This window comes from Trichomycterus rosablanca, chromosome 17 (genome assembly GCF_030014385.1).
Source record: "Trichomycterus rosablanca isolate fTriRos1 chromosome 17, fTriRos1.hap1, whole genome shotgun sequence".
Lineage (NCBI taxonomy): Eukaryota > Metazoa > Chordata > Actinopteri > Siluriformes > Trichomycteridae > Trichomycterus > Trichomycterus rosablanca.
Window position 1 is genome coordinate 25744496 of NC_086004.1, and position 12709 is coordinate 25757204.

Genomic DNA, 12709 nt, shown 5'->3' on the forward strand with positions numbered 1-12709 from the left:
TGCGTCACGCTGTCAGAACTGTCAAGTCTACTCGTCATGCTTCATTTCCCAACTGTGCTATAGATTTGTGCTGATATGACAGTGCTAATAGAAAGTAAATTATTATTGAGTCATTAGTCAATGAAACTATTACATACATTTAAACTTGGGTCATTTTATTAACATGGCCCAAACATGGCAGTTCTCAGTATTAAAAACTAGGGATGCAAATAGTACCAATTTCTTAAATCTGATAACCAATCGTCATTAGTCAAGCCTATATGTCAATGACAAGCTTATAACATCCCATCAAAAAATAAAACACATGAAAGTTTCATAAAAAGATTTACATTTACATTTTTGCCATTCAGCAGACGCTTTTATCCAAAGCGACTTACAGTCTAAGTAATTGAGGGCTAAGGGTCTTGCTCAAGGGCCCAACAGTTGCAACATGACAGTGGTGAGGTTTGAACCAGCAACCTTACTAGTCCCGTACCTTAAACGCTAGGCCACAACTGCGCTTAAAACAGTGCAAATGGTGGCATAGATGCAGAACAGAATGAAGCTGCGTTTAGCTTTAGTTTAACACATTAATTATGTTGTCTCAGCTTTATTATCTGATGATTTATAGTTTTTCACATTATAAAAAATGTCAGTGTTAAGCCAGAGTGTCTGTCCTATTGGTGTTTATCTTTAGTTTAAACCCCAAACAGGCCAATGTTTTTTATTCTTATATCCCCAAAATGTTAAAAACGTAAGAATGATTTTGGCTACAGTTTAATACGCTTATAAAGGACATCTAGTTATTTCAGTAATTTCGGCAACTGTTTTTGTGACTGAATGATTACAAAACATACTTTGTATAAAAAATAATGTTTACTTTGAGTGTCCATAAAATTTAGCGAAACATTGAGACAAAAACATGAATAGTCCAACTCTGATTACTAATTTGTTGATGAGTTTTTATAATGTCTTATCATGTCCTCTTTACTTTTGACTAGTGATTGACTACAGTTGGTAACATTTCTGTACCTTAAACAACCCAAACTGTCACATTATGCTAAGCTAAATTTAAACAGGTCTATCATGTATGAAAAGATGTCCACAGTATGTGTGTCTCAATGTCTACAGTAATGCAAGCTTTACATTGGCATGTACCAAGCCCCTGCTAATCAGTGTCTTAAAGCTCAGTTTCTAGTCTCATTTGTTTGATTAATTAAATATAATTCTGGTGAATCTGGCCAAATTGCTTTTACAAACCTAAATTTTGAGGCATTAAAAACCCACAGAATTGTACCTCCTGTGAAGCATGGTGCTCATACATGTCCCATGCTTGTGTGTATATAAACATTTTACCTCAACTGTATAATCTTGGGATGTCTGATGTGAATCTGATACCACAATGCCCCCACACTGAACTGGTGGCTTAAGGAAGTGCATCTTGTTATTCAGGATTTGTGTGTACTGTAACCTGGATTCAGTTTATACTGTCATTTCCCTCCTGCCTGGGAGATCCATTTGGAAGAAAGACGCGTACACAGTAACCATCTGAACTGGATTTTTCTTGTTAGTACATTCTAGGATGTTGTGATCTGTGCTACGCATTATGGTGAACTGTAATTACGGACAGTAATGGGCTTTAAAGAGCTACACACAATTTTCTAAAATGTCTCTGTATAGTTTTAGCAAGGGTAAGCAGCTTGAGCCATCAGAATAGCCCAATTATTTTTTTTGTTCTTTTATTATTTCGAGCAGGTAGTGGTCTTCTAGCCTTCTTCAAAACTAAATATATTTGTCAGATAGTGAAGCATGATTGATCAGTCCAGAGAATGTGCTCCCAGTGGGTCCAAAGTTTGTGCTTTACTGCACTTCAGCCAACAATCTGCATTTTAGCTGAAGGTCTTAGGCTTGTGTGTGGTTGTTTGTTTGCAGTTCCCTTGATGACCAGTGAAAAGTCCTTTCAGAGACAGTTTGGAACACAGTCAGTTTTGTTTTCATACCCTCTTCAGTTCTGTGGGTTTGACTAATCTACATGTAGGTGGTTTATCCTCACCACAGAAATAGTGCTTCCAAATGAGGTCATATTTTTTGCTGGCTGTTAGAGAGGTGAATTTATTGATTCATGCATTATTCATTTGCTAAACTTGCTTATTAGAATTGATCTGCTAGAAATGCATCATTTTGCACATGTTCTCATAATCCTACTGGTGCCAGAAGCAAAAAGTAACTAGACTCAAACCATGTCAAGTGCACTGCTAATATAGAATGCTCCTAGCTAGTCTTTATTTTGCCATCAGTTGTGAACCTAATACCACAGCACCCCCACAGTGTACTGGTGGTTTGTGGAAGTGCAGATTATTATTCAGGATGACTGTTCTATTTTAGGCCAACATTATTGATTCACACTTATCATGGCTGAAAATGGTTTTCTGTGTGGTGTGTTTACTGCATTGTGCCTAGTGATTCCAGAGGAAATGGACCCACCATGACCCTTACCTTGAATTGTGGTGGTAAAACATTAAAATGGAATTAAAAGTTATTCTGCATCATTCTCCTGCATGAAGGTGTAGAGTTCTGCTCATTAGAACTAATGTTGTCATTGCTTGCTCTTTTGATGAGCATAATGAGTTATAGCTTGTGATCAGTTGTTTGCTTCTGACTTTGTGTTATCAGTTAGATGAATGCTGACCTGGTTCTTCTCAGTGTTTGTCTTACTGTTCTATACTATTGCTTTGTTTAATGTGGCGCTGTTTATTAAACAGTAATATTTGTCTATCACACTTAGTGATATGTTTTATATTTTGATGGGACTCTCAGCTTATCAGTTATTTGACTATTAATTGTCAGTTATGAATTAATAGAAATTGGTCGGGATGCTTTGGTGGTGCAGCGGTCTAATGCGCTAGTCCACTACCACTGAGATACAAATTTGAATCTCAGCTGTGCTATCGACCAGCCAGGATCCTACACAGATATGATTACCCTGTCTGGTTAGGAGGGATAATCAGAGGGATTTCTCATTACTGCAGCAATTGCGGCCTCTGCTGGCTGGTTATGAGGCGCCTGCACAGAGTCTTGAGAATAATAAAGGGGAGTGTGTACATGAACTTTCTGTACATGATACTGCCCTGCCAAGGGGAAAGGAAGTGGTTGCCCCATGACCCCCTGCCCCATGCTATTGCAAACCGAATTTAATTGTTATGGGGAGTAATTTACATTCCACAATTAGCCCCCCGTGATACTGTATGATGTACGTAGTATAAAATGTCACCTATTGTAAATAAACAAGAATTATTGTTATTTTTGTCCTGTTAGAATTAGGCATTCATGTGTTTGCTCTTGTAAGACCAGGATTACAGTAACTCAAACAAGATGACTGCTGTAACTCCCCTGCGTTTGTTCAGCTCGCGGTTTGTACGCATTCTCAAAAATAAACATGACCCATGAGAGAGCGTATTACCTGCGTTTATAGTGGTGGCACTATAGCCAGATTAAATGGGGATATCCGCAGCAGCACTCGAACCACACACTGACAGAAGTCATATACCGTGGATATAAAAGGTCCATACACCCCTGTTAAAGGGGCGGGTTTTTATGATGTACAAAAGTAAGGCTAAGAAAAATCATTTTGGATTTATTTGATACAATTGATAAACAAACTGTAAATAACGAGTGTAAGAGTGTTAAAATAATAATAAAAAATTTTTTTTTGTGGTTGCGTAAGTCTGCACACCCTCTTATAATTGGAGATGTGGCTGTTTCATATGTTAACTCTGGTTAAACAGTCGTCAGTGACACCTGCCATCAATCAAACAGACTCTGATTGCACATATATAAAGTATATATTATTTTTTTTGGCATTTACTTAGTTGCATCTTACAGCAAAAGCCACGGTTCACAAAGAGCTTAGAAAGTATGGAAGGGATCCCACTGTTGAACATTATCAGTCAGAAAAAAGGTAAAAAAAAATTCAAGGCATTACATAACCATTACATACCATAAAACACAGTGAAGACGGTCGTCAACAAGTGGGTAAAATATGGAACAACAGTGATATTACCAAGAACTGGACGTCTCTCTAAAATTGATTAAAAAAAAAAAAGACAAAAAGAAAACTGGACCGGAAGGCTGCCAAGAGACCTACATCAACGTTACAGGAGCTGAAGGAATTTCTGGGAAGTACGAGTTTATTTGTGACAACAATGGCTGCATCCGAAATTGCATACTTAATTAGTACGTTGTAAAATCAAGGTAGTGCACGCTGCTCGGCCGGTAAAGCAGTACGCTCACACAGTACGCAACCTCATACTTACTACGTCCACCTTCTTACCAAAATCACATGATGCATGACGTCACATCGCCACAGTTATAACAATTTTAAAATCAGACAAAATTAATTCTGTCGTTCTCAACAAAGCTGCTCAGAACGTTAATCAGGGTTGTACTTAAACTTAACATTTATTAATGTTTGTCTTACTCTGCTTTCCGTCACCTTTCTTCTTCGCAAGGAACGCCTTTTCAGCTCCAGTTAAATAATGGGATAGATTATCGGACCGCACGTGTGCATCGTTTGCATTCTCAAAATTGGCTGCCCATGCAGTAGGTAATCCGGGTACTTTTCGTGTACTGTTTAATGAGTACTACATATTTGGACACACTAACCGCTCTCACGTACTGCTTTCACGTTACTGTTCAGTATGGAAGTGCGATTTTGGACGCAGTCAATCTCTCATACGTCTGGGCTGTGGGGTAGATATTTGAATTGGGGAAGTTTACTACTGTAGACCCTTGACTAACGAACCGTTTACCATACAAACATTTTGGGTTACGAGCGATTTTTTTTCCAACTTAACGTACGAACAAATTTCGAATTACAAACCGAAATTCGCACGCGAACGAAACGCGCGATGTCACGAACAAGTTGACTCCGACCGTCTCTCTCCATCTCTATAGAGTGAGCGAACATTCGGACAGCAGACGGTGTTTATCCAGTGTTTTCTTTATATTTTGTAAAATTCAATATTAATTCTATTTACATTATTTGTTATGGGAAAAATAGGTTTAACTTACGAACATTTTGACTTAAAAACAGCCCTTCGGAACCAATTAAATTCATAAGTCAACGGTCTACGCTTAATGGAGGAATATTTTAAAGACAAACCAACAGCTTTTGTGTGTCAGTGCTGCTACAGACAGATAGGCTTCTCTTCATAGAAGAAAAACTGTAGTATTTTGTTAGTAATTATTGTTATTAAATTTTGTACTTATATTTAGTCGATCATGGCATTATCTCATTATCTAAGATCTGTCATGTCTCACTTGCTCTGCTGCCCCCCACACCCAAGTGTGATTTGTCAATGGTCATGGACTTGTTTATCATCTGTTGTAAATCTAATACCACAGCGCCCCCACTATGTACTGGTGGCTTGTGGAAGTGCAGATTGTTATTCAGCAGTGCTGCTTTATTGCCTGTGGGATCTAAACTAATTTAGTTTTCGCGTTCTTGCAGCGTGTCACTCCCCCATGGAAAAACCTCTTATCTGCATTCTGTACTTCATCCAGAATTATTTCTGTTAAGGTTATTTGGTTAATATTCTGCCTCTCTTTGCTTTTTTACAGGCTTGTGTCCTGTGTGTACTGACCTCATGGTGTAAGCAGGTGTAAAGATGAGCATAAGCAGTGATGAGGTCAACTTTCTTGTGTACAGATACCTACAGGAGTCAGGTTTGTTCCCCGCAAGTTTAAAATCTTACAAATGATTGAACAAAAACACTTTTTTATTTCCATTTCTTATTTTGTCCATTGCTACACATAATAGGACATGTCATGAGTGCTCTGAGGGGCTGAGCCTCCCTGCAAACTGATGTTCTTTCCTTTTCCTCGTCAACAGGGTTTTCCCATTCAGCTTTCACGTTTGGCATAGAGAGCCATATCAGCCAGTCCAACATCAACGGAGCCCTAGTGCCCCCTGCTGCCCTCATTTCCATCATCCAGAAGGGCCTGCAGTATGTGGAGGCAGAAGTCAGTATCAACGAGGTGAGATTAAACTACTTTTTTAAGCAAAAAATAACAACCGTATTTAACATATGTTTGTGAAGTATGTATGTAAGATAAAGTTTATATATAATAACAATAGGACTGCTCTTTGAGGCTATAATGTTTTGACTGTAAATAAGTATGCCTTTTGACAGAGAGATATGGTATGTATTTAGTAGATAACACATTCATATACAGGGTAAGTCAAAATTATATTAACACTTGAATGGCGGAATCCATTTATTCACAAAACATACTTCATATGTGTCAGATGATTTACAGGACAGTCTCAACCTGTTCGCCATCATGTTCAACACCAGCGAGCAACAGTACCATTTAAAGACACACATTTCGCGGGGAATAGATCCATTAGTGTTAACATAATTTTGACTCCCCCTGTACTTAATGGATAATTTATTTATGTGGTGGTTTATTTTCTTTTGTGGAAGTCCATACAGCCATCTGTTATGGATGCGTTTTCCAAACTTTTAAGTACATTTTCCTTGACACAATGTGGAGATTTGTGATATGTGACTTTGTGTTTTAAAATTAATTATGCCAGAAGAATAATGAACCTAATAAAACATGTGCACATTAACATGATACGATTATGATTTTGCCTGTTCTTAATTTTCTTTGCTTAAATAAAAACATGTTTTCTCTAGGGCAGTACAACTTATGTACTGATTTTTTAAAGGAAACTCTACTGTTTATCTTCATATCATTTTTATTTAGCCCTTTGTTTAATTGATGCATGGGAATTGATGCTCTGGGAATTCACTGACTGGTTTGATATTTTGTGCTACAGTGCCACTAGTGGCTAAAAAGTACCCCGGACAGCATTTTATCTAAGGATGCATATGTTTTTGGTTCAAGCAGACCATTCCAAACACCATTATGTACTCCTGTTACAAATCCTTGTAGTGTTTACGTTGGTGTCTTGCTTTTATGTGCAGGATGGTACACTGTTTGATGGCCGGCCGATCGAGTCCCTGTCTCTCATCGATGCTGTGATGCCCGACGTAGTGCAGACGCGCCAGCAGGCCTATCGGGACAAACTCGCACAGCAGCAAGCGGCTTCCGCACCCCCGGCCTCCAGCACCAACATGCAGGGCAATGCCAAAAATGGAGAGAACACCGCTAATGGAGAGGAGAATGGTGCACATGCCTTACCTAGTGAGTCTGACACTACATGTACTTTTTTTTGCTAGGGCTACAGGTTGCAAAATCATGCAGCAATTTGGGCATTTCTAATGTCAGACTATGTGCATCTAAATGTGTTTGTGTTTTGTGCACCGTGTAGATAACCATACGGACATGATGGAGGTGGATGGAGATGTTGAAATTCCTCAAAATAAAGCAATGGTACTGAGGGGCCATGAGTCAGAGGTGTTCATCTGCGCCTGGAACCCCGTCAGCGACCTGCTCGCTTCTGGGTCAGTCACTCCACCAACTGTTCTTGTTATTATTTATTTGTTCTCCACTGCCCTCAGCGTTTCTTCAGCTTAGTCATCATTGTACTGGAAGGAGATGTCTCACAGTGCCATGTTGCCCATTCTACTGCCAATGCTTATTTGTGGAAATCCCATGGCTGTTTGCATCAGTATATTCACCTGTTAGCTACAGGTCAGGCTTTAAATGATAAACCAGTACTCAGAAGGGCAGTTTGTAGAATTGCATACACTAAATGGCATAAGCAGACTCAAACACAATACCGATTATGCCAGTGTGTTAAACATGGTGTTAAAATCCAAACAAAGAAACAGAAAACCTCTCTGTGACATTTTCAGCTATAAAAGCCACTTTTTTAAAACAGCTTCTCACAAGACTTTTAAGTATTTCTGTGGGAATTTGTGCCCATTCAGTCAAAAGAGCATTTAAACCACTGGCCTCTGATGTTGGTCAAGAAAGCCTTGGTTGATGTTCCAGTTCATTCCAAAGCTGTTCAGCAGGGCTGAGGTCAGGGCTCTGTACAGGTCACTGGCGTTTCCTGAAACCAAGCTTCGTATTTATAGGCCTGGTTTTGTGCACCAAGGGTATGGTAATGCTGGAACAGGAAAGGACCTTCCCTAAACTGTTGCTGCAAGGTTGAAAGCGTATCATTTTCTTTGTATAACTGATTTTATGCACCTTTTTAGCAATTGTTGTGTCTGAAACACATGAATTTAAGATTTAGAAAGTGTGTCCCTATACTTACAGTTCATGTCTGACTTGTATACTTACAGGTCTGGGGATTCGACGGCTCGTATATGGAACCTGAGTGAGAACAGCACCACCAGCTCCACACAACTCGTGCTCAGGCACTGTATACGAGAGGGAGGTCAGGACGTGCCCAGCAACAAAGACGTTACATCATTAGACTGGAATGTAAGTGGCACTTCAGATCCTGGACTACTCTACACTGCACTTCTGTGTTGTGGTTTTCAGGGGCAGATAAGAGTGTTGATACATGTGTCATTTCATTTCGCAGAGCGAGGGTACGTTATTAGCCACGGGCTCTTACGATGGCTTTGCCAGGATATGGACAAAAGATGGTGAGTGTGTCTTCTTTTTTGCTTTGAACAAGAACCCAGTTTGTGCCAGTTTTACCTGATGCTAAAGTAATGTCTCTTGCAGGTAATCTTGCTAGTACCCTGGGTCAGCATAAAGGCCCTATATTTGCACTGAAATGGAACAAAAAAGGAAATTTTATCCTTAGCGCTGGTGTAGATAAGGTAGGATCTCTAATGTAAAGTTGATGGCTTTGTTTACTTGGCTAGATATGAATACTGATCGCTGTGTTCTTGTTCCAGACAACGATTATTTGGGATGCTCAAACGGGAGAGGCTAAGCAGCAGTTTCCATTTCATTCAGGTACTCGTAGTTTACATTACTACACTTGTATTGAGCTTTTCATCACATGATCGCAATAAATCTGCATTTTAAATTGATTGTAGACACACATCCTTAGAGAATTTCTGGCACAGGTTTGTTTTACCACAATGGATCGTTTGTGGGGTCAAAATTATTATTATTTACCATGTCACGCTACCAAGAAAAATGTGAACCAATAGGAGTGTCCAAAAAGTGTCATTACATAGTGGTAAATTACTTGTCGTTAAGTTATGAATAAACTTACTGTGCCTGAGCTACTGATGTTTTTACCCCTGATTCCCATCACTTAAACCATTTATATTTGCTGATGAACACATGAATAGAGAACCTATGTTAAACACATCCTTAATTCATGCCAAAAGATGAACACCACCTGAAGAAAATTCTTCCACACACACGTCCGTAAGGAGATTCTGTTTCTAAAAGTCTCACTAAAAGTCTTAAAAGCACCATCACTTAACGGCATATACCATATGGAAAAAAACTATTAAACTCTAAATTCTCAGTCACACAATCAATCACTCTAATCTAAGGATGTAACGATACACTTTACTCATGATGCGATACTGCGGTACTCACAATACTGTGTTCATGATACGTTTTTTTCCCGAATTTGTTTTTTTTTAAACAAAATGAAATTGAAGACAAATTATGACAAAGTTTCCTATTATTATTTGTAAAATATTTAGATTTTATATATATATATATATATATATATATATATATATATATATAGTATTTAGAATATTATTTATAAAATAAAATACTGTATTTGTGCTGATCTTTTATTTATCTAAATAATGAATACCCTTTTATTTCTGAGGTTGGTAATGCTTATTGTGTAAAAAAAACTGAAATGAATTTTAAAACAAATCCAATATTATATAAATAAATAATACAAATAAAGAAAGCATCCTCACATAAATACATTTGGCTGGAAAATCCCCTACCTGGCAAGTCCCGTCAACCAGGCGAGGTGAATAGCGCCAGCGCCCTCTGCTGTTTAAAGTGAATATCGATTCATCTTAAATGCATAATTGATTCAAATCATGGCACATGTGCACCGATTTTTAACTGTCTTCCGGTGCATCGTTACATTCCTACTCTAATCTCTATACACACAAGTAAAGAAAGCAAATTGACCCCCTACTTGACCTTAATCGTCCATGATAATAGCAATAGCAACTGACATGGTGTTAGGAGTCAAACAAACAAACATGAATGGAGTGAGACGAGTTTAACCAAATTTGTAATTTAGTCCTAAGTTTACTTGTCAGGTGCAGATAAGATCAACATTTTAGACCATTTTTGGAAGGACTAAAGGTTTAAGCTGCAACACCACCAAGCTTTCTGTTAGGATCTTGAGGCTCAAGGGCTTAAACCCTCAGTTATTAAAATTGTAACCAGTGCCAGCTTTGGGTGTGAATCTATAAAGCTTTTATGCATTTGTAGATATCCCAGTTTTTAAATTGTATAAATCTGTTTACTGTTCTTCTATTTGAAATGAATAATAACTATTGCTATATACAAGTGAGAATTAAACTCAGTGTGTAATGGTGGCTTTTATATGCAGCTCTCTTGTAGTTGTACTTGAATTTTCTCTCTGTTCTCTAAACTCAGCACCTGCTTTGGATGTGGACTGGCAGAGCAACAACACATTTGCCTCATGCAGCACGGACATGTGCATCCATGTGTGTAAACTGGGCCAGGACCGACCCATAAAGACATTCCAAGGACACACAGTAAGCCCAATTGGTCCACTTATACCATGTGATGTGACAAATGCCCCATTCTGCCAAATGACTGGCATGTTTTTTTCCTCTTTTCACTCTTTCAGAATGAAGTCAACGCAATCAAATGGGATCCAACTGGTAACTTGCTGGCATCCTGTTCTGATGACATGACGCTGAAGGTATGGGCCAAGTGTCGAGTGGAACAAGTGCTTACACTGTGTTTCTGTGCTGTCTGTTAGGATTGTTAGTTAGAATTTGGAAATACAGTGTATCACAAAAGTGAGTACACCCCTCACATTTCTGCAAATATTTTATTATATCTTTTCATGGGACGACACTATAGACATGAAACTTGGATATAACTTAGAGTAGTCAGTGTACAACTTGTATAGCAGTGTAGATTTACTGTCTTCTGAAAATAACTCAACACACAGCCATTAATGTCTAAATAGCTGGCAACATAAGTGAGTACACCCCACAGTGAACATGTCCAAATTGTGCCCAAAGTGTCAATATTTTGTGTGACCACCATTATTATCACTGCCTTAACCCTCCTGGGCATGGAATTCACCAGAGCTGCACAGGTTGCTACTGGAATCCTCTTCCACTCCTCCATGATGACATCACGGAGCTGGTGGATGTTAGACACCTTGAACTCCTCCATCTTCCACTTGAGGATGCGCCACAGGTGCTCAATTGGGTTTAGTCCATCACCTTTACCTTCAGCTTCCTCAGCAAGGCAGTTGTCATCCTGGAGGTTGTGTTTGGGGTCGTTGTCCTGTTGGAAAACTGCCATGAGGCCCAGTTTTCGAAGGGAGGGGATCATGCTCTGTTTCAGAATGTCACAGTACATGTTGGAATTCATGTTTCCCTCAATGAACTGCAGCTCCCCAGTGCCAGCAACACTCATGCAGCCCAAGACCATGATGCTACCACCACCATGCTTGACTGTAGGCAAGATACAGTTGTCTTGGTACTTCTCACCAGGGCGCCACCACACATGCTGGACACCATCTGAGCCAAACAAGTTTATCTTGGTCTCGTCAGACCACAGGGCATTCCAGTAATCCATGTTCTTGGACTGCTTGTCTTCAGCAAACTGTTTGCGGGCTTTCTTGTGCGTCAGCTTCCTTCTGGGATGACGACCATTCAGACCGAGTTGATGCAGTGTGCGGCGTATGGTCTGAGCACTGACAGGCTGACCTCCCACGTCTTCAACCTCTGCAGCAATGCTGGCAGCACTCATGTGTCTATTTTTTAAAGCAAACCTCTGGATATGACGCCGAATACGTGGACTCAACTTCTTTGGTCGACCCTGGCGAAGCCTGTTCCGAGTGGAACCTGTCCTGGAAAACCGCTGTATGACCTTGGCCACCATGCTGTAGCTCAGTTTCAGGGTGTTAGCAATCTTCTTATAGCCCAGGCCATCTTTGTGGAGAGCAACAATTCTATTTCTCACATCCTCAGAGAGTTCTTTGCCATGAGGTGCCATGTTGAATATCCAGTGGCCAGTATGAGAGAATTGTACCCAAAACACCAAATTTAACAGCCCTGCTCCCCATTTACACCTGGGACCTTGACACATGACACCAGGGAGGGACAACGACACATTTGGGCACAATTTGGACATGTTCACTGTGGGGTGTACTCACTTATGTTGCCAGCTATTTAGACATTAATGGCTGTGTGTTGAGTTATTTTCAGAAGACAGTAAATCTACACTGCTATACAAGTTGTACACTGACTACTCTAAGTTATATCCAAGTTTCATGTCTATAGTGTTGTCCCATGAAAAGATATAATGAAATATTTGCAGAAATGTGAGGGGTGTACTCACTTTTGTGATACACTGTAATTTTGTTTTGAGATGCAAATTGTGTTGATTTCTTTTAACCAATAGCAATCAGTCCATTAGAATGGCACATGCCAATCTTTTAATGAAGATATAATAGGTATCCTGTTAATGTTATGTTATAAGTTGTATACATTATTGGTTGGACAACATGGTTATTATAAAATGGGTAATTTGCACAAATTATGATATTATTACTGTTCATTTTTAGGGTCATACTGGTATTATAATGTGC

The 12709-nt window shown here is 39.2% G+C and overlaps 1 protein-coding gene across 1 annotated transcript in view; it reads left to right on the forward strand.

The window, feature by feature from the left end:
- tbl1xr1a (TBL1X/Y related 1a) overlaps positions 1-12709 on the forward strand; it is a 58444-nt gene that overhangs the window by 43012 nt on the left and 2723 nt on the right. The window contains exons 4-13 of the mRNA XM_063012381.1: positions 5599-5703; positions 5870-6015; positions 6972-7191; positions 7319-7451; positions 8241-8382; positions 8486-8549; positions 8632-8729; positions 8808-8868; positions 10510-10631; positions 10727-10801. Coding sequence (XP_062868451.1) covers positions 5646-5703; positions 5870-6015; positions 6972-7191; positions 7319-7451; positions 8241-8382; positions 8486-8549; positions 8632-8729; positions 8808-8868; positions 10510-10631; positions 10727-10801 — 1119 coding nt within the window. The 5' untranslated portion in view covers positions 5599-5645. The remainder of the gene's footprint in view (positions 1-5598; positions 5704-5869; positions 6016-6971; positions 7192-7318; positions 7452-8240; positions 8383-8485; positions 8550-8631; positions 8730-8807; positions 8869-10509; positions 10632-10726; positions 10802-12709) is intronic.